The sequence below is a fragment of the Ceratotherium simum genome, chromosome 6 (assembly GCF_057802395.1).
Source record: "Ceratotherium simum simum isolate JZ-2026a chromosome 6, ASM5780239v1, whole genome shotgun sequence".
Classification (NCBI taxonomy): domain Eukaryota; kingdom Metazoa; phylum Chordata; class Mammalia; order Perissodactyla; family Rhinocerotidae; genus Ceratotherium; species Ceratotherium simum.
In genome coordinates, this window is record NC_141905.1 from 55432191 (window position 1) to 55453420 (window position 21230).

The 21230-nt window shown below is 37.8% G+C and overlaps 1 protein-coding gene across 3 annotated transcripts in view; it reads left to right on the forward strand.

Moving 5' to 3' along the window:
• Positions 1-20821, forward strand: part of LOC101402869 (cytochrome P450 2C18) — a 39317-nt gene extending 18496 nt beyond the window's left edge. For 2 of the 3 annotated variants that reach the window (XM_004427864.3, XM_087432965.1), the window contains 2 exons: positions 18283-18424; positions 20640-20821. In XM_004427864.3, the coding sequence (XP_004427921.1) occupies positions 18283-18424; positions 20640-20821 (324 nt within the window). Of the gene's footprint in view, positions 1-1886; positions 1901-6642; positions 6692-18281; positions 18425-20639 lie in introns of all 3 variants that reach the window. The other variant, XM_087432964.1, reaches the window with a different exon arrangement.
• Positions 20822-21230: the final 409 nt, after the last annotated feature.

A 21230-nucleotide genomic window follows, 5' to 3' on the forward strand; every position in this document is an offset into this window, starting at 1 on the left:
TTAGGAAAATATTCCTTCTTCTCGTATTTTTGTATGATTTTCTTTGATAGACTTTCCTTTTTAGAGCTGTTTTAGGTTCACAACAGTATTGAGTTGAAGGTACAGAGATTTCCCACATGCCTCCTGCCTCCACACATGCAGAGCTCCCCCATTATCAACATCCTCTACCAGAATGGTACATTTGTTACAACTGACGAGCCTACATTGTTACATTATCATTTTCCAAAGTTCGTAATTTACATTAGGCTTCACTCTTGGCATTGCACATGCTATGAGTGTGGGGAAATGTATGATGACATGTATCCATCATTGTAGTGTCATACAGAGAAGTTTCACTTCCCTGGAAATCCTCTGTGCTCTGCCAGACTATTCATCCTCCCTCCCCAAACCCCTGGCAACCACTGATCTTGTTACTGTCCTTGTGGTTTTGTCTTTTCCGGAATGTCGTGTAGTTGGAATTATACAGTATGCAGCATTTTCAGATTGGCTTCTTCCACTTAGTAATAACGCACTTAAGGTTTTTCCATGTCTTTTCATGACTTGATAGCTCATTTCTTTTTAGTGCTGAATAATATCTCATTGTCTGAATATACCTCAGTTTCTTTATTCATTCACCTGGTGAAGGACATCTTGGTTGCTTCCGAGTTTTGGCAATTACGAATACAGCTTCTATAAACATCCATGTGCAGGTTTTTGTGTGGACATAAGTTTTCACCTTATTTAGGTAAATACCAAGGAATGTGATTGCTGAATCACGTGGTAAGAGTATGTTTAGTATTGTAAGAGATGCCAAAGTGTCTTCCAAAGTCACTCTATCATTTGAATTCCCACCAGCAATGAATGTGTTCCTGTTGCTCCACATCCTTGCCGGCATTTGATATTCTCAGTATTCTGGATTTTGGTCATTCTAATAGGTGCATAGTGGTATCTCGTTGTTGTTTGAATTTGCATTCTCCTGTTGGCGTGTGATGTGGAGCATCTTTTCATATGCTTGTTTGTCATCTGTGTATCTTCTTTGATGAGATGTCTGTTCAGATCTTTCTCCCATTTTTAAAGTATGTTGTTTGTGTTCTTATAGTTGAGTTTTAAGAGTTCTTCATATATTTTGCACAACAATTCTTGATCAGATAAGTCTTTTGTAAATATTTTCTCCCAGTCTGTGACTTGTCTTTTTGTTCTCTTGAAAATGTCTTTCATAGAGCAGAAAATTTTAATTTCAATGAAGTCCAGCTTACTGATTCTTTCTTTCATAGATTGTGCCTTTGTTGTTGTGTCTGAAAAGTCATTGCCAAACCCTAGGTCATCTAGATATTCTCCTATTTTATTTTCTAAGTGTTTTATAGTTTTGTGTTTTACATTTGGGTCTATGATCCACTTCGAGTTAAATTTTGTGAGATTTATTTTTTTGTGGTGGATGTCCAGATTTCCAGCAACATTTTTTGAAAAAACTATATTTTCTCCATTTTATTGCCTTTGGTCCTTTGTCAAAGATGAGTCAAATTTATTTATGGGCCTATTTCTGGGCTCTCTATTCTGTTCCATGGATCTGTTTGTCTGTTCTTTCATCAGTACTACACTGTTTTGATTACTGTGGCTTTCAAGTAAGTCTTGAAGTCAGGCAGTGTTAGTTCTCCAACTTTGTTCTTCTCCTTCAATATTGAATTGGCCATTCTGGATCTTTTTCCACTGCATATAAACTTTAGAATCAGTTTGTTGATATCCACACAATAACTTGCTGGGATTTTGGTTTAGATTGCATTTAATTGGTAGATTAAGTCAGGAAGAACTGACATCTTGACAATATTGTCTTCCTATCCATAAACATGGAATATCTCTTTCCATTTATTTAGATCTTTGATTTTTTTCCTCAGGTTTCCGTCATATAGATTTTACACATACTGTTTTTTAGATTTATACTTAAATATTTCATTTTTTGGCTGCTAATGTAAGTGGCATTGTGTTTGTAATTTTAAATTCCAATTGTTCATTGCAGATACGTATGAATATGATTGACTTTTGTATATTAATCTTGTATCTCGCAATCTTGGTACAATTGCTTATTAGTTGCAGATTTTTTCAAATTCTTTTGGATTTTCTACATATATGATCATGGCATCTATGAACAAAGGTAGTTTTATCTTTTCTTTCCAAGTCTGTATACCTTTTATTTCCTTTTCTCATCTTATTGCTTTAGGTAAGATTTCTAGTGTGATGTTGAAAAGCAGAGGTGAGATCCTAGCCTTGTTCCTGATCTTAGTGAGAATGCTATGAATTTCTCACTAAATTTGAAGTTAGCTATAGGTTTTTTATAGATATTCTTTATCAAGTTGAGGAAATTCCCCTCTATTTCTAGTTTATTGAGAGTTTTTTTTTTTTATCATGAGTGGGTGTTGGATTTTGTCAAATGCTTTTTCTGCATCTAATGACATGATCATGTGATTCTCCTTTAGCCTGTTGATGTGATGGATTACATTAATTGGTTTTCAAATGTTGAACTGGCCTTGGACACCTGGGATAAATCTCATTTGGTCATGGTGTACAATTTTTTAAAATAAATTATTGCTAATATTTTGTTGAGGATTTTCATATGTATGTTTCTGAGAGATATTAGTCTATAGTTTTTGTCTGGTTTTAGTATTAGAGTGTTTGGCCTTATAGATTGAGTTAGGAAGTATTCCTTCTGCTTCTGTCTTCTGAAAGAGATTGTAGTGAATTGGTAAATCTTTCAATTTTTAGAAATTAAGACAAATTTTTAAAATTTTATTGTGGTAAGAACTCTTAACGTGAGATTTACCCTCTTAATGGATTTTTAAGTATGCAGGATAATATTGATAACTGTAGGCACAATGTTGTACAGCAGATCTCTAGAACGTATTCATATTGTATTACTGGAATTCTATGCCCATTGATTAGGAACTCCTCCTTTCTCCCTCTCCCCTGCTCTGGGCAAACTGTGTAGTTTTTTGGCATAAATTTGTGTACAATTTGATCAAAGGGATCTCTGCATCTACTTATATGGCATATATTTTGATCTCTGTCTCTTTTTCTGTCTCTCTGTCTCTGTGTCTGTTTCTCTGACATACACACAGCTGAATTTGGTTTGCTACATTTTATTGAGAACGTTTGTGTATATATTCATAAGCGACTTTGATCTGCAGTTTTTCTTCCGCAATATTTTCTTGTCAGACTTCTGATATAAAGGTAATGCTGGCCTCATAAAATAAGGTGGCTAATTTTTCCTACTGTGGGTATATTTTTATTGCCTTATATATTTCATTGCCTCTTTCTCTCTTCTTTTTGTGTCCACTTAGTTCTGTCTTTAGTGTGCCTAATAAATTTTGGTTAAGTGCAGGTATTACATTAAAAAAATGCAGAGTCTCAGATGATGTTTATCTTCTTCTAGAAAGTGTTCATCCTTCCCTTACCAGGCAGATAGAATTATGTAACACCTCCTGCCCCATTTCAGAATTGGTTATTAACATAGTCAAAAATTGACTGTAGATATCAGCTTACCTTTCCAAGGTTCTTCCATCTCTGGAATCTGGAGGCTAATTTTTGTCTTAGCAGCTTTCCAATGCTTTCTAACACATGGTTTCTCTATTTATTCAAACTTTCTAGTTGGTATCTACAAGCTGTTCCCATGTGAAGCCCACATGTTACTATTTTTCTTTTTCTTTTTTTTTGTGAGGAAGATCAGCCCTGAGCTAACATCCATGCTAATCCTCCTCTTTTTGCTGAGGAAGACTAGCCCTGAGCTAACATCTATTGCCAATCCTCCTCCTTTTTTTTCCCCAAAGCCCCAGTAGATAGTTGTATGTCGTAGTTTCACATCCTAGTTGCTGTATGTGGGATGGGGCCTCAGCATGGCCGGAGAAGTGGTGCGTCGGTGCGTGCCCAGGGTTCTGAACCCGAGCCGCCAGTAGTGGAGCGCAGCGCACTTAACCGCTAAGCCACCGGGCGTGCCCCACACGTTACTCTTTTTAAACAAGAAACAACTAAAAATTCTATTTTGAGGGGAAAAGAGTTGGGCGTTTATTAAGGTTGAAGTTACTACTGCCATGTTTTGGGGAAGAGAGAATTCTGAATATCTGTGTTGTCTCATATGGTAGCCATTAGCCACATGTGCCTTTCAAGTACCTGAAATGTGATTAATGCAACTGAGGAACTGAATTGTAAATTTTATTTACTTTTAATTAGCTTTAATTTAGATGTAAATAACCATGGATCACTCAAGACTTCTGTGTTGGACAGAGCTGATCTAAGGTTTTTTTTCTGTAATATGGGTTTAGAAACCCCTCATCCATAATTCTGCAACACTAAGAACCTGGAAAATTAAAAACGAAGATAGACTTGGTGCAGTTTCATTCAGTAGCCAAAACTTTACTTGAACAGAAGTGAATCTATTTATATTCCTTGTTTATGCCACTTCGTGTGACTATTTATGTTTTGCTAAAGAAATAGCAATGTGTTTGACTGTCTTGTACTTGCCACATTATTGGGTGTATCATAAACTTTATGGCATGTACATCATAGTATCTTTCTAAAGTGTCAAACAATTCTGAATATGAAAAAACATTTGTCTCCATGGTTTCAGATAAAGGATTGTGTAGTTATACCTCCAGGAAAACAAATGCTCATATTTTATGGGTGGAAGCAGAAAAGTAGCAAGAGGCTAAAATGATCCTCCTACAGGTAATTTTGAAATAGTTGATAAAGTAACTTTGGGGAAGGATGACTTCCTCTGAGTTGCAGAACGACCATTGTGTTTCCTGTGCCCAGGTTATGTCTCTTTATGGTTTTCAGGGTCTTATTTCTCACCCAGGAAAACACATGGTCAGAATCACAGTTGCATGCTTAGGGCAGAGGGGTGGAAGGAATGTCATGTATGCAGAGGGGTATTCCCCTTTTGGCTTTTCTAAAAGAATCAGATACCGCCTTCTGCCAAATGTGTCCTAAAAATGGAAAACTCCAGTAGGTATTCAGAAATGCACGGCAGCAGGATGTAAGTTCAGGAGGAACTCAGCATGAACTCTGGCTCTGCTACTCTTAGCTATAATCTTGAATAAATTTCTTAAGCCTATGAGCCTCAGTTTTCTCACTTGTAAACTGTTGATAATACCAACCTTGTCTACCTTGATAGAACGTTGCAAGAATTAAACCAGGCAACACATGCAAAATACAAGCTAAGACTATGAGACAACATTTTCATCTATCAAATTGATGATGTTAAAGGCTGAGAAAATATTGTGTTGGTGAGGATATGTGTAAACTAGTTTTTTGAGTGCTGCTGGCAGGATTATAAATAAGTACATTTTTTGGAGAACATTTTGGCAATATCTATTAAAATATAAAATATAGTAATTTATAATGCAAGAATTAAAATTCATTGTATCTATTATAAGTGCTAATGAAGGAATGTCCAAAAAAATTGTCCTTGCATCATTGCTTGTAATAAAAAATATTTTGAATTATCTAAATGTTCATCAGTAGTGTGATGGCACATTCATACTATGTAGCATGAATAAGGCAGATGTATATGTGTTGATATGGGACTATATCCGAATTTTTTTATTAAGTAAAAATATCAAGATGCAGGGGAGGCATGTCATTTGGATAAAAAAAGAAGAGAGTGATAAGTGAAATAAAGGTATATAGGTTTATCTGCCTGATTTGCGTAATGTTTCTGAGAAGAAGGACATATTCTCTGGAAGGGCATATAACTGGTTGGTGGGAAGGATTGTTTCTGGAAAGTCTAAAAGGGTTTGTGTTGTTAGATGGGAGGAAGATTTACTTTTCACCATAGATGCATTTTGTGACTTAATGTATTACTCTATTTTTAACTTGAGGTATAAGTTATAGAAAAGAAAATTCACCTTTTTTAACTGTAAAATCTAATGAGCTTTGACCAAATGTGAAGTCATGTAAGTACCACCACAACGAAGATAAAAAACATTTCCATCATCTCCAAAGTTCCTTCATTCTCCTTTTGCCACCAATCCACTCCCCCAGTTTCAGCCCTTGGTAGCCAGTGATCTGTTTTCGGTCCTACAGTTTTGCCTTTTCACTAATGCAATATACTGGAATGTGACTTAAATGGAATAACATGTAATCAGTATAAGCCTTTATCTCTGCTCTTTTATGTGGTGGAATGTGTTTGAGATTCATCTTTGTTATTGCAGGTATCATTAGTTTGTTCCTCTTTGTTGATGAGTAGTATTCCATCTTATGGAGTACCACAAATTGTTTATCTGTTCACTGATGAATATTTGGGTTGTTTTCAGTTTTGGGCTATTTGAATAAAGGTGCTATGATCATTTATATACAGGTTTTTTTTTTTAGGTTTTAAATAAAGTTTATTCTGACATCAAAAATTCTGTATACATTTACCTCCCAAAGTAGATCTTTATTTACAAATTGTAGGACCTAATAATTCATCTTTCTGTTAGTTCAAAACTTTAGACTTGACTTTAATTCTACTGTCAGTCATCTTCCATATTGTATACAGGTTTTTTTGTGTGGACATAAATTTTCATTTCTTTTGGGTAAATACCCAGGAGTGGGATTGTTGCTCAACTGTTTAACTTCATAAAAAGCCACCAAACTGTTTTTGAACGTGGCTGTGATATTTTACATTCCCGTTAGCAATGTATGAGCGTTCCAGGTGCTCCAGATACCCTCCACCACTTGCCATTAGTTAGTCTTTATAAATTTTAGACACTGTAGTGGTTGTGTAGTGATATCATATTTTGTTTAACTTCTATTTTCTTGATAAATAATGATGTTTGGCTTCTGTTCATGCGTTGATTGGCCATTCATATAGGTTTTTTGGTAAAGAGTTTGCCTAAATTATAGTCCCATTTTTTACTGGGTTGTTTGACTTATTATTTAATTACTGCAATTATTTATATATATATTTTTTACACAAGTCCTTTATCATATGTAAGTGTTGCAAATGTTTACTCCCAGTCTGTGGTTTTTTCTTTCTTTCTCTTTTTAGTTTCTAAAGAATGTCTTTTTTTTTCATTTATTTCTTCATACATCCATCTGAAGTTATGTTTATTATCTCACATTATGTTCAGAAAAAAAGAAACTGAAGTTCAGGGAATTTAAATTGCTAACAATTGCATCGCAAAACAGTGACAGCATATTGTGCACTCTCTTGAATACATACAAACAGAATAAGGCAGTATGTGCTCTCAGTTTTTGTATGCCTCCTTCAAACCTACCAAGTACACGTTTTATTTTTTCTTTTTCTAGCTCTATTGTGGTATAATTGACAGTTAACATTTAGTAGGTATGCAGCGTTATGATTTGATATATGTATATATTGCAAAATGATTACCACAATAAGGCTAAATAACACCTCCATCACCTGACATAATCGCTATTTTTTTCCCAGGGGTAAGAACATTTAGGATGTACTCTCTTAGCAAGTTGCCGGTGTATAATATAGTATTCTTCACTATAATGACCATGTTGTACATTCAATCCTCAAAATGTATTCATCTTAGAACCGGAAGTTTGTATCCCTGGACCAACATCTGCCCATTTTCCCAACTCCTCAGATACTGGCAACCACCGTTATCCTCTTTATTTCCATATGCTTGGCTTTTTTAGATTCCACATATATGTGAGATCATACAGTATTTGTCCTTCACTGTTTGACTTAGTTCACTTAACATACTGTCCTCAATGCCCCTCTATGTTGTTGCAAATGGCAGGATTTTCTTCTTGTGGCTGAATAATATCTCATATATATGTATATGTCACATTTTCCTTATCCATTCATCCAACGATGGACACTTCAGTTGTTTCTCTGTTTTAGATATTGTGAATAATGCTGCAATAAACATGGGGGTGCAGACATCTTTGAGATTGTGATTTCATTTCCTTTGGATATCTACCCAGAAGTGGGCTTGCAGGATCATATGGTAGTTTTATATTTAATTTTTTGAGGAACTGCATAGTGTTTCACTTAACGGCTGTATCAATTTACATTCCCAGCAACAGTGCATATGGGGTCACTTTTCTCCACAGATTCACACACAATTGTTTTTTTGATAATAGCCATTCTAATGGATGTAAGGTGATTGCTCATTGTGGTTTTGATTTGCATTTCCCTGATGATTAGCGAAGTTGAACATAAAGAATGTCTTACGAAGAGCAGAAGTTTTAAATTTTGATGAAGTCCAATTAATCAACTATTCCTCTTATGATTTGTGGTTTTGTGTCCTATCTAAAAAATTATTTTCAAGCACAAGTTTCCAAATATTTATGCTTATCTTTTATATTAGGTCTATGATGTATTTAAAGTTCATTTTCAACTATAGTGTGAAGTAATGATCATACTTCATTTCTTTTCTTTATGGATATTCACTTGTACCAGAAGCGTTTACTGAAAATATACCTGGTTTTGAAATTTTTAAAATATTTTTCCAGGTTGTTTTAGTTAGAAATGACATTAAAACAGTACTTTTATGTAAATATAAGATACATTAAAATTTTTGGTTATGCTAGAGATTGTAACACAGAAATCATATTCATTCACTGTCCCCTAATATATTACTTTATTAAGAGTTAAACAAATCCTGGGTCAATTGTACTCTTAAAATGGCTTTGACCTTGGTTCATCTCTGAAACTCAATTTGGAAGTAAAATTCATTTTTATTTTATTTTATTTTTATTTTTTTAACTTTTTGTTTATTGCAGTAACATTGGTTTATTACATTGTATAAATTTCAGGCGTACATCATTATACTTCTATTTCTGCATAGATTACATCATGTTCACCACCTAAATACTAATTAGAACCCATCACTACACACATGTGGCTAATCATTCCTTTTGACCTCCTCCCTCCCCCTTCCCCTCTGGTAACCACCAGTCCAGTCTCTATATGTTTGTTTGTTGTTGTTATTAATTACTACTTAATGAGTGAGATCATATGGTATTTGACCTTCTCCCTCTGACTTATTTCACTTTGCATAATACCCTCAATGTCCATCCATGTTGTCACAAATGGCTGGATTTCATAATTTCTTATGGCTGAGTAGTATTCCATTGTGTATATATACCACATCTTCTTTATCCATTCGTCCCTTGATGGGCACTTAGGTTGCTTCCAAGTCTTGGCTATTGTGAATAACGCTGCAATGAACACAGGGGTGCATGTATCTTTACGCATTGGTGTTTTCAAGTTCTTTGGATAAATACCCAGCAGTGGAATAGCTGGATCATATGGTAGTTCTGTCCTTAACTTTTTGAGGAATCTCCATACAATTTCCATAGTGGCTGCACCAGTTTGCACTCCCACCAGCAGTGTATGAGACTTCCCTTCTCTCCACATCCTCTCCAACACATGTTGTTTCCTGTCTTGTTAATTATAGCCATTCTGACGGGCGTGAGGTGATATCTCATTGTAGTTTTGATTTGCATTTCCCTGATAGTTAATGATGTTGAACATCTTTTCATGTGTCTGTTGGCCATCTATATATCTTCTTTGGAGAAATGTCTGTTCAGGTCTTTTGCCCATTTTTTATTGGGTTGTTAGTTTTTTTGTTGTTGAGATGCATCAGTTCTTTTTTTAAAGATTTTATTTATTTATTTTTCCCCCAAAGGCCCAGTACATAGTTGTCTGTCATAGCTGCACATCCTTCTAGTTGCTGTATGTGGGACGCGGCCTCAGCATGGCTGGAGGAGTGGTGCCTCTGTGCGCACCCGGGATCTGAACCCGGGCCGCCGGCAGCGGAGCGCACGCACTTAACCGCTAAGCCACGGGGCCGGCCCGCATCAGTTCTTTATATATTTTGGAGATTAACCACTAATCAGATGTATGGTTTGCAAATATCTTCTCCCAATTGTTAGGTTGTCTTTTAGTTTTGTTGATGGTTTTCTCTGCTGTACAGAAGATTTTTAGTTTACTATAGGCCCATTTGTTTATTTTTTCTATTATTTCTCTTGCCCAGTCAGACATGGTGCTTGAAAATATGTTGCTAAGACTGATGTCGAAGAGCGTACTGCCTATGTTTTGTTCTAGAAATTTCATAGTTTCAGGTCTTACATTCAAGTCTTTAATCCATTTGGAGTTAATTTTTGTGTATAGTGTAAGGTAAGAGTCTACTTTTATTTTTTTGTATGTGGCTGTCCAGTTTTCCCAACACAATTTGTTGAAGAGACTTTCCTTTCTCCATTGTATGTTCTTTGCTCCTTTGTCGAAGATGAGCTGTCCATAGATGTGTGGGTTTATTTCTGGGCTTTGGATTCTATTCCATTGATCTGTGTGTCTGTTTTTCTGCCAGTACCGTGCTGTTTTGGTTACTATAGCTTTGTAGTATATTTTGAAATCAGGGAGTGTGATACTTCCGCTTTGTTCTTTTTTCTCAGGATTCCTTTAGCTATTCGGGGTCTTTTGTTGTTCCATATAAATTTTAGGAATCTTTGTTCTATTTCTGTGAAAAATGTTGTTGGAACTTTGATAGGGATTGCATTGAATCTATAGATGGCTTTAGGAAGAATGGACATCTTAACTATGTTAATTCTTCCAATCCAAGAGCACGGAATATCTTTCCATTTCTTTGTGTCTTCTTCAATTTCTTTCAGCAACGTTTTATAGTTTTCAGTGTACAGATCTTTCACCTCTTTGGTTAAGTTTATTTCTAGGTATTTTATTCTTTTTGTTGCAATTGTAAATGGGATTGTATTCTTAATTTCTCCTTCTGCTACTTCGTTGTTAGTGTATAGAAATGCAACAGATTTTTGTATGTTGATTTTGTATCCTGCAACTTTACTGTATTCGTTTATTACTTCTAAAAGTTTTTTGGTGGATTCTTTAGGGTTTTCTATACATAAAATCATGTCATCTGCAAATAGTGAGAGTTCCACTTCTTCCTTTCCAGTTTATATCCTGTTTATTTCTTTTTCTTGCCTGATTGCTTTGGCTAGGACTTCCACTACTATGTTAAATAGGAGTGGTGAGAGTGCGCATCCTTGTCTGGTTCCTATTCTTAGAGGGATAGCTTTCAGTTTTTCACCATTGAGGATGATATTACCTGTGGGTTTGTCATATATGGCCTTCATTATGTTGAGGTACTTTCCTTCTATACCCATTTTATTCAGAGTTTTTATCATAAATGGATGCTGTATCTGGTCAAATGCTTTCTCTGCATCTATTGAGATCATCATATGATTTTTATCTTTCATTTTATTAATGTGGTGTATTACATTGATTGATTTGTGAATGTTATACCATCCTTGCATACCTGGAATAAATCCCACTTGATCATGGTGTATAATCTTTTTAACATATTGTTGTATGTGATTTGCTAGTATTTTGTTGAGGATTTTTGCATCTATGTTCATCAGTGATATTGGTCTGAAATTTTCTTTTTTTGTGTTGTCCTTGTCTGGTTTTGATATCAGGGTAATGTCGGCATCATAGAATGAGTTAGGGAGCTTACCAACCCCTCAATTTTTTGGAAGAGTTTGAGAAGGATAGGTATTAACTCTTCTTTGAACTTTTGGTAGAATTCACCAGGGAAGCCGTCTGGTCCCGGACTTTTATTTTTGGAGAGGTTTTGGATTACTGTTTCGATCTTCTTACTGGTGATTGGTCTATGCAAATTCTCTATTTCTTTTTGATCCACTTTTGGAAGGTTGTATGATTCTAAGAATTTATCCATTTCTTTCAGATTGTCGAATTGGTTGGCATATAGCTTTTCATAGTATTCTCTTATAATCTTTCGTATATCTGAGGTGTCTGTTGTAATTTCTCCTCTTTAGTTCTGATTTTATTTATTTGAGCCTTCTCTCTTTTTTTCTTGGTGAGTCTAGCTAAAGGTTTGTCAATTTTTTTAAATAATTTTATTTATTTATTTTTTCCCCCTGAGCCCCAGTAGATAGTTGTATGTCATAGCTGCACACCCTTCTAGTTGCTGTATGTGGGACGTGGCCTCAGCATGGCCAGAGAAGCGGTGCATCGGTGCGTGCCGTCAGCAGTGGAGTGCGCCCACTTAACCACTAAGCCATGGGGCCAGCCCCAAGGTTTGTCAATTTTGTCTATCTTTTCAAAGAACCAGCTCTTGGTTGTATTAATTTTTTCTATTTTTTTTTAGTCTCTATTTCATTTATTTCTGCTCTGATTTTTATTATTTCCCTTCTTCTACTGATTTTGGGCTTTGGGTGTTCTTCTCTTTCCAGTTGCTTTAGGTGCATTGTTAGATTGTTTATTTGAGATTTTTCTTGTTTGTTGAGATAGGCCTGTATTGCTATAAACTTCCCTCTTAGAACCACTTTTGCTGTATCCCATAAATTCTGGCATGTCATATTTTCATTTGTCTCCAGGTATTTTTTGATTTCTCCTTAGATTTCTTCATTGACCCAGTCGTTGTTCAGTAGCATTTTGTTTAATCTCCACGTATTTGTGGCTTTTCTGATTTTCTTCCTATAGTTGATTTCTAGTTTCATATCATTGTGGTCAGAAAAGATGCTTGGTATTATTTCAATCTTCTTAAATTTATGTAGACTTGTTTTGTGGCCTAATATGTGATCAATCCTGGAGAATGTTCCATGTGCATTTGAAAAGAACGTGTATTCTTCGGTTTTTGGATGGAATGCTCTGTATATATCTACTAGGTCCATCTGTTCTAGTGTGTCATTTAAGGCCAATGCTTCCTTAAGGATCTTCTGTTTGGATGATCTATCCATTGGTGTAAGTGGAGTGTTAAAGTCCCCTACTATTATTGTGTTACTGTCTATTTCTCTTTTTATGTCTGTTAATAATTGCTTTATAAATTTAGGTGCTCCTACATTGGGTGCGTAGATATTTACAAGTGTTATATTCTCTTGTTGGATTGTTCCTTTGATCATTATGAAATGCTCTTCTTTGTCTCTTTTTTCAGTTTTTGTTTTAGAGTCTATTTTGTCTGATATGAGTATTGCTACCCCAACTTTCTTTTCATTGCCATTTGCATGGAGCATCTTTCTCCATTCCTTCACTTTCAGTTTGTGAGTGTATTTAGGTCTGAAGTGTGTCTCTTGTATGCAGCATATATATGAGTCTTGTTTTTTAATCCAATCAGCCACTCTATGCCTTTTAACTGGAGCATTTAGTCCATTGACTTTTAAAGTAGCTATTGATATGTATGTACTTATTGCCATTTTCTAACTTTTTTTTTCTCAGTGTTTTAGGAGTCCTCTATACAGAATTGATGGTCTCTTTCGTTTGACCTCTGTCTGAAAGCTCTACTCTTTAACTACCCTCCTCCCTCAATTTATGTTTCTGATATCATATCTAACCTCTTTTTTGTGCATTTGTATCCATTACCCTCTTATCATGGAAATAGATAATTTTTCCTATTTGTGGTCTTCTCTTATCCCCTTAAATCAGTCCCTTTAACATTTCTTGTAGCACTGGTTTCTTGGTGGCAACTCCTTTAATTTTTGCTTGTCTGGGAAACTTTTTATGTCTCCTTCCATTTTGAATGATAACCTTGCTGGGTAGAGTATTCTTGGCTGTAAGTGTTTTTCTTTTAGCACTTTAAATATATCATGCGACTCTCTTCTAGCCTGTAAGGTTTCTGCTGAGAAGTCAGCTGATAGCCTTATGGGGTTTCCTTTGTATGTAATTTGTCTTTCTCCTATGGCTTTTAGGACTCTCTCTTTATCTTTAATTCTGGACATTTTGATTATGATGTGTCCTGGTGTGAGCCTCTTTGGGTTTATCTTGTTTGGTGCTCTCTCTGCTTCCTGTACCTGGATTTCTGTTTCCTTCCTTAGGTTAGGGAAGTTTTCATCTATTATTTCATCAAATAGATTCTCTGACCCTTTGTCTCACTCTTCTCCTTCCGGGACACCTATAACACGGATGTTAGTGCGCTTGATGTTGTCCCACAAGTCTCTTAGACTGTCCTCACTCTTTTTAATTCTTTTCTCTTTTACCTGTTCAGCTTCGGTAATTACTTCTAGTCTTTCATCCAGCTCGCAGATCCGTTCTTCTGTATCCTCTACTCTGCTTTTGAGTCCCTCTGGTGAATTTTTCATTTCCAGTATTGTATTCTTCATTTCTGATTGGTTCTTTTTCATATCTTCCATTTCTTTGTTGACATTCTCACTGAGTTCATCTATTCTTCTCCCTAGATCAGTGAGCATCCTTAACACTCTTTGTTTGAACTCTCTGTTGGATAGGTTGCTCATTTCTCTTTCACTTAGTTCCTTTTCTGGTGTTTTGTCTTGTTCCCTTACTTGGAATGTATTCCTTTGCCTTCTCATTTTGCCTCTTTCCCTGTGCTTGTGTCTACATATTAGGTAGGTCAGCTACGTCTCCTGCTCTTGGATAGGTGACCTTATATAAGTGATGCCTTAGGAGGCCTGCAGTGTGCTTCCCTCAGTTCTCAGTGTTCCAGGGGTGACTCATATGGGGGCTACATGTTTCCTTCTGTTGTGGCCTGTTTGCTCTCCCTGTATTCACCCAGGTAGGCCGAATTATGCTCCTGGCCAGCTGTTGTAATGCTCAGCTGCTTGTAGTTGTTGTTGGCCCTTCAATCTCTTTATTGGGTGTGGGAAGCCCCAGCACCGTTGGTTGCAAGTTGTAATACCACATTTGTGTTGCAGTATTTCTTTTAAGTGAGTAGGCCCCCAGTGTGGCAGGTTGTTAGGCTCAGGGCCTTACAATTGCTATAAGCCTCCAGCCTTTAGGTCTCTTGTCAGCTCTCTGAGGATTGCAGCTGTGTGTGGCTGGCCTCAGGCACGGAAGTACCCAATTGTTTCAGGCTTTGGAAGGTGGGGCAAACCCCCTACGTGGGTCTTTGAGAAGCACAAGTCTTCTGCAGCTGATAAGCCCCACTGCTCACAGGTCCACACACACAGTCAACACAGTCCTGCCCTGTGTGCACACCCTGACCTCATGAAGTGGACCCAGTCTCTCCATGGCGGGAGCCCCACACACTCCACCACCGCCACACACTCTCCACCCGCTCCTTGTGCACGCCCTGCCCCACTGAAGTGGACTCAGTCATCAGGCTGCAGAGAATCCAGTCACCAATCTATGCAGGCCCACAGGTTGCCTGAGGGCTTGTTTTTCCATGGGGCCAGTCGCTAGGGTGGGCTGCCTGCCCTGGCTGAGCTGGATTAAATCGGTACTCTAGTGGATGGGGCAGACTCCGGGCTAACAGGCCCCAGGGAGAACTCCCATGGTGTCTGTGTCAGCACACCCACACCAGCCCACAACAATGGCCGCTGCCAATGTGCCAGTCCCTGGAGAGGTCTCACTTCTCATTGCAATGCACTCAGAGCCTATCAGGTGAGTCTCTTTTCTCTGTGCACCTTTCTTTCTGGTGATTTTAGGTTGCTTTCTGTAATGGGTGAGTTTGCACGTGGGCCCTTTAAGAGCCGGTTTTAATGTCGTTGTGAACCAGCTTTTCTGGGGGTACTCCCCAATGTTTTAGTAGCAGGCAAAGTCAGATATTATACCACTTGTCTTGATTGTGCTGGGTCCACAAAATGCCTACAGCGGGGGTGCTCCCGGCTCAGGGCCCCGCTCCTCCAGGGAGGGCTGCGTACCTTTGGGCTGCTCCCGGGTAGCCGTGAAGCTGGTGGCTTGTGAAGGCGGAGTTTTTTCTCTCCAGAATGGCGTTTCTGCCTCTTCCACCTCAATTAGGATTGTCCTTTGTTGCAGGAGTTCCTCTTATCCAGTTTTCAGTTCTGTCTCAGGGGTAATTTTTCCACGAGTAGTTGTAAATTGGCTGTGTCCACAGGAGGAGGTGAGTTCAGAGTCTGCTTACGCCATCATCTTGACTTCTCTTTCTGCAGAACTCTTAATATGTAATGGGTTAAATGCCAGGAAGAAAAGATTAAAGTCTGAATTCTATTTGTCATATAAGGTTCTGCATAATCTCAACCTGGCCTGACTTCTCACCCCTCTATAGTCCCTTGCCCTCTTGTGCTCATTACTCTCCTTTCTTTGGTTTTGAAATATTAAAGTAACATCTTCACATATTACTGGTTTAAAAATATACAAGGCAATAATTAAAAAAAATTGTAGACCTTAAATATAATAAACTTAGGTGATGGAATTTTCTCCCAATTTTGAATTAAAAAATGTAAAAAATCTGAATAGCATGTAAAACACACACACAATGGCTATCTATCTATCTATATACATTGTATATGAAAATGTGTATATATCTGTATTTTAACTACATATCTATCTGCATCTATCATCTATCTGTCATTTATCTATCTATCTATCTATCTATCTATCTATCTGTCTATCTATCTATCTATCTATCTATCTGTCTATCTATCTATCTATCTATATTTCTATCATCTACTTACTACACTTAACTCCTAAATACTTCAGTGTGTATTTTCTAATAACAAGGACTTTGTTTTACATAATAATAACAGCCCTCACACTTAAGGATTTATCATCTTCACAATAGCTTTAATATATAGCCTATGATAAATTATCCTAAAAAATTATCCTAAAAAATCTTTTATAGCTTTTTTTCAGGGGGCATCTGGTATCCAACGAAGGAACAAGTATATAATTTGGTTATCTGTCCCTTTAGTGCCCTGTTTTCAAGAACAGTTCCTTTTCCTTTATTTGTTTCATTTCAATACATTGACAGTTTTAAAGAGTCCAGGACAGTTGTCATGTAAAGCATTCCTCAATTTGGTTTTGTGTGATTGTTTTTTTAAGATTAGGTTCCAGGTCTGTGTTTTTCACAAGAAAATCACATAGATGATGTTGTGTATGTCCCACTGTATCACATTTTGGCTGGAGACACATAATGTCAGTTTATTTCATTACTGGTGATACCAAGGTAATCACTTATTAAGGAGTTGTATGACATATCTCTCCATTGCTGAGGTTCTGTTTTTCATAGGTAATTAATAAAAAATGCATAACATGCTACTTTAAGATCTTGTGAATATCCTGTTTCCTCAATCATTCATCTAACAGTTTTAGCATTAATTGATGATTTTTACCTGAATTGTTGAAAAATGGTAGTTTTTCTAACTTTATCATCTCTCTGTGTGGTTTTTTTTAAAGCTAGGATTCATCCATAATGAATAGTTCCCCATATTTTTATTTATTTATTTTTTCCCCCCAAAGCCCCAGTAAATAGTTGTATGTCATAGCTGCACATCCTTCTAGTTGTTGTATGTGGGACACGGCCTCAGCATGGCTGGAGAAGTGGTGCATCAGTGTGAACCCAGGATCCGAACCGGGGCCGCCAGCAGCAGAGCGCGCGCACTTAACCGCTAAGCCACTGGGCCGGCCCCCCCATATTTTTAAATTAAGAGAAACAAATTTCATTCCAAAGATAAATGCTCAGTAGTTGTTAGTGTACTTATTGGTATTACCTAAGAAGTCATTTTTTCTCTTGGGCAAATTTTCATTTTCATTGTGGTAAAATACACGTAACATAAAAATTATCATTTGAGCTATTTTAAAAGGTACAATTCAGTGAAGTTTAGTACATTCACAATGTTCTGCAACCATAGCTACTTTTCCAGACCGTTTTCATCACCCCAAAATAAAGTCCCCTACACACCAGTCATTTCTCGTTTCTCCCTCCCTCCAGCCTCTGACAACTACTAATCTATTTCTGTCTGTATGGATTTGCCAAGTCATTTTTTTTTTCCTGAGGAAGATTTGCCCTGAGCTAACATCTGTGCCATTCTTCCTCTATTTTGTATGTGGGTACCGCCACAACATGGCTGCTGATGAGTGGTGTAGTTTCGCGCCTGGGAACAGAACCCAGGCTGCCAAAGTGGAGCGTGCTGAACTTAACCACTAGGCCATGGGGGCTGGCCCCCAGAAATCATTTTTAATCAGATCAGATTTCTATTTAAAAAAAGCCCTATGAACAGATTGCAAATACTCCTGACTCTTCAAGATCAGCAGAGGCTTCCAGTTTAAACCATAATTCACATATGAGATGTATGAAAACTGAAGGGATGAAATAGAGCAGATGGTGGGACAGACACCAGTGTCCAAATGTCATGATAAGTAGAGGGGATTCAGAGGTCTCGGACCCAAGTAACCAAGCACTCAGTATTTCAAATGTCATTGGAGTCCACTTGAGTAACATCACTGCCACTGGTCTTAAACTTATCCTTGTTTATTAACTGTTCTGTCTGGCTCAAAATGCCGCTATCCTTCTTTGGACCTAGGATTCCTCATCTATAGATTATAAGATTGGACTAAATGATTTGCAGCATTTCTTCCAGCTCCACGACTTCTTCATAACTCAGTTTATCTTCATCTGTTCTTTCCAGGGCACAACCATATTAACATCACTGACTTCTGTGCTGCACGATGACAAAGAATTCCCCAAACCAGAGGTGTTTGACCCTGGCCACTTCCTGGATGAGAGAGGCAACTTTAAAAAGAGTGACCACTTCATGGCTTTCTCAGCAGGTAATAAAGATGTATTTCCTTCAGTACTTCAGGGGACAGGTTACCTTCATGGGATCAGTTGGAACTTCCATGGTGTCCACACTGGGGACAAGGAATTGCTCCTTGTCCATGATCATGAGCACCACTTGCAATGCCCATGCACTTCCCCCAACCATACATCCCCATTATTGGAACTTTGGGGAGCTGACTCCATTCCTTGAAAGTGAAAAAGTGATAGAATAGATTGATTGAATTCTGCCTGTATGTGTGTGTGTGTGTATATATATATATATATATATATATATATATATATATATATATATATATATATATATATATGTATATCACTTGGCTAATCACTAATATAATGATAGTTAATATATCGCCAAGAACTCCTCTTAGAAGGTGAAACTCTTTTAGACTTTCCTCACCTCCTATGAGAAAGGTGTATAACTCCACAACTTTGAGTGTTTTCTATGTGATATCCCTCACTCCCCAGACCGAGCTCTGGGGTTACATATATCCACAAGCACAGAATGAGCACCTGAGCTAGGGAGCACTGGCTCTTCCCTAGTTAGGGAAGCAGATTAGTGAACAGATCATTGTCATCCAGTAAGACTCGTGCTGTGGGAGAGGAAAACGCAGGCTGCTCAGGAGACCAGAAGGGGAAGCTGCCTGCTTCCTGCTCATTCATACTGCACAGTGTGGCATAAAATGGAATAAGCAACATTCTAGCAGCAGAATGGAAATTTGAATTGCCTCACAAGGGACGGGGAGCAAAGAGAGAAGAGAAGGCAGGGCACTTTTACAGAGTGGACCACAGGAGCAGGACATTTCCTGGAGCTCGAGGAGGTCAGAACCTGCCAACTAGCTGCTGCGTCAGGGAGATCTTGGGAACGTGGCAGGATACCCTGCAGTGGTTCCAGATATTCCTCTACTCGCATCATACATCTTAGATATTGGGTCTCCACAGCTACAGTGTGTGTGTTGAGTCTCTGGCCACAGAGGCGCCCTCATTTATTCGACGACCTTGGTGCCTGCTTTGGGTCTTGCACTGTACATACCAAGATATCAAGGACTGAGCCTTCTCTTCAAGGAACACACATTTTAGCATGGTAAAAAAATAAATAAACAGAGAATTATGATTCAAAGTGATCTGTGCTTCAAACGAAGTGTGAATATGATGCTGAGGAAACTCAGAGACTGCAAGATTTTGCTGCCTGAGGGGATCACAAGGATTATAAAGAGAAAATGACGTGGGACATAGGTCTTGAAGGAAGAATAAGAGATGTGCACCTTAACCAAATGGAACAGCATGAGATAAAGCTAGAAACTTCATGGTGTATTAGAGAATGATGAAGCGTGGGTATGGCTAGAGCCGAGAGTAGAGGGTATGAAGAATGGAAGGAACGACATGGAACATCAGACTGGGAACAAAATGTGAATTTCACAAAATGTGAAGTTCAACCTATTTAGATCTCCTCTCATGGGACAGATGGGGAAGACATTTAATATATATATATTTTTTTTGGTGAGGAAGATTGTCCCTGAGCTAACATCTGTTGCCAATCTTCCTCTTTTTGCTTGAGGAAGACTGTCCCTGAACTAACATCTGTGCCCATCTTCCTCTGTTTTGTATGCGGGACGCCGCCACAGCATGGCTTGATGAGCGGTGCGTAGGTGTTCACCCAAGATCTGTACCTGTGAACCATGGGCCACCAAAGCGGAGTGCATGAACTTAACCACTGTGCCACTTAGCCGGCCCTGACATTTAATATTTTAAAGTGAGAGGGTGACATATTTACACATATGTTTTGAAAGCACATGAAGGAAAACAAATCTTTGGCTGTATTTTGTGCCAGAGGTAGAAAGGGAAACCGATATATGAGTTCCTTCTGCTCAGTCCTTCTGCCTTCAAGCCACTTGGACAAGCAAAGTAGAAGTGTTTCTGCAAAGATTGATTTAAACTGCAAATGTATAAAGAGCTGTTATAAAGTGGGAATACATAATGAAGTGCTTGGCATAGAGCTGATACTCAATAAATATTTGTTGAATGAAGGTCTCCCATTAAGATATTAGATGAATAGCAAGTGTGTCCATCCTTCTATTCATCTGTCTCTCTAACCCTCCTCCTAGTCCTCTCTTTGGTCATTCATTGGATAGTTACTGCATATGTTTTGTGACAGTTCAAAACATAATATTCAAGGAACAAATTCTCTATGTTGGTTATTTTCAGGAAAACGGATTTGTGTGGGAGAGGGCCTGGCCTGCATGGAGCTGTTTTTATTCCTGACCACTATTTTACAGAAATTTACCCTGAAATCTGTGGTTGACCCAAAGGACATAGACACCACTCCAATCGCCAGTGGGTTTGTCCATGTGCCACCATCATACCAGCTCTGCTTTATTCCAGTGTGATGAAGGGCAGACCGTCTGGCTGCTGATGTGCCGTCATCCACAACTCCCCCTCCTCTGAGACATTGTTCACCTCCTTCCCACTTCATCCCCTTCCCAGGAACGCCTTCTCTGATCTCTCATCTCATATCTCCCCATTCCATCAATATCCAGTGAACATCCAACCTCTGTTAAAGGAAAATTTCACCTCCAAAATGTATGTGCTATTTTTTATTCTCTGTAACACTTGCATTGGCCGCCACATATGCTGACACTTACCTAGTATTGAGTTATTACAATGTTATCACTGTGAAACAGAGCAAAATTGTTAGTGTAAGCCAATACACAGCTGTTTGTCCTCTGCATGTTCTAAATAAAAAGCATTATTATTTGCTGAGCCAGTTCTTAAACTTTCCTTCTTTTGTGTGTAATG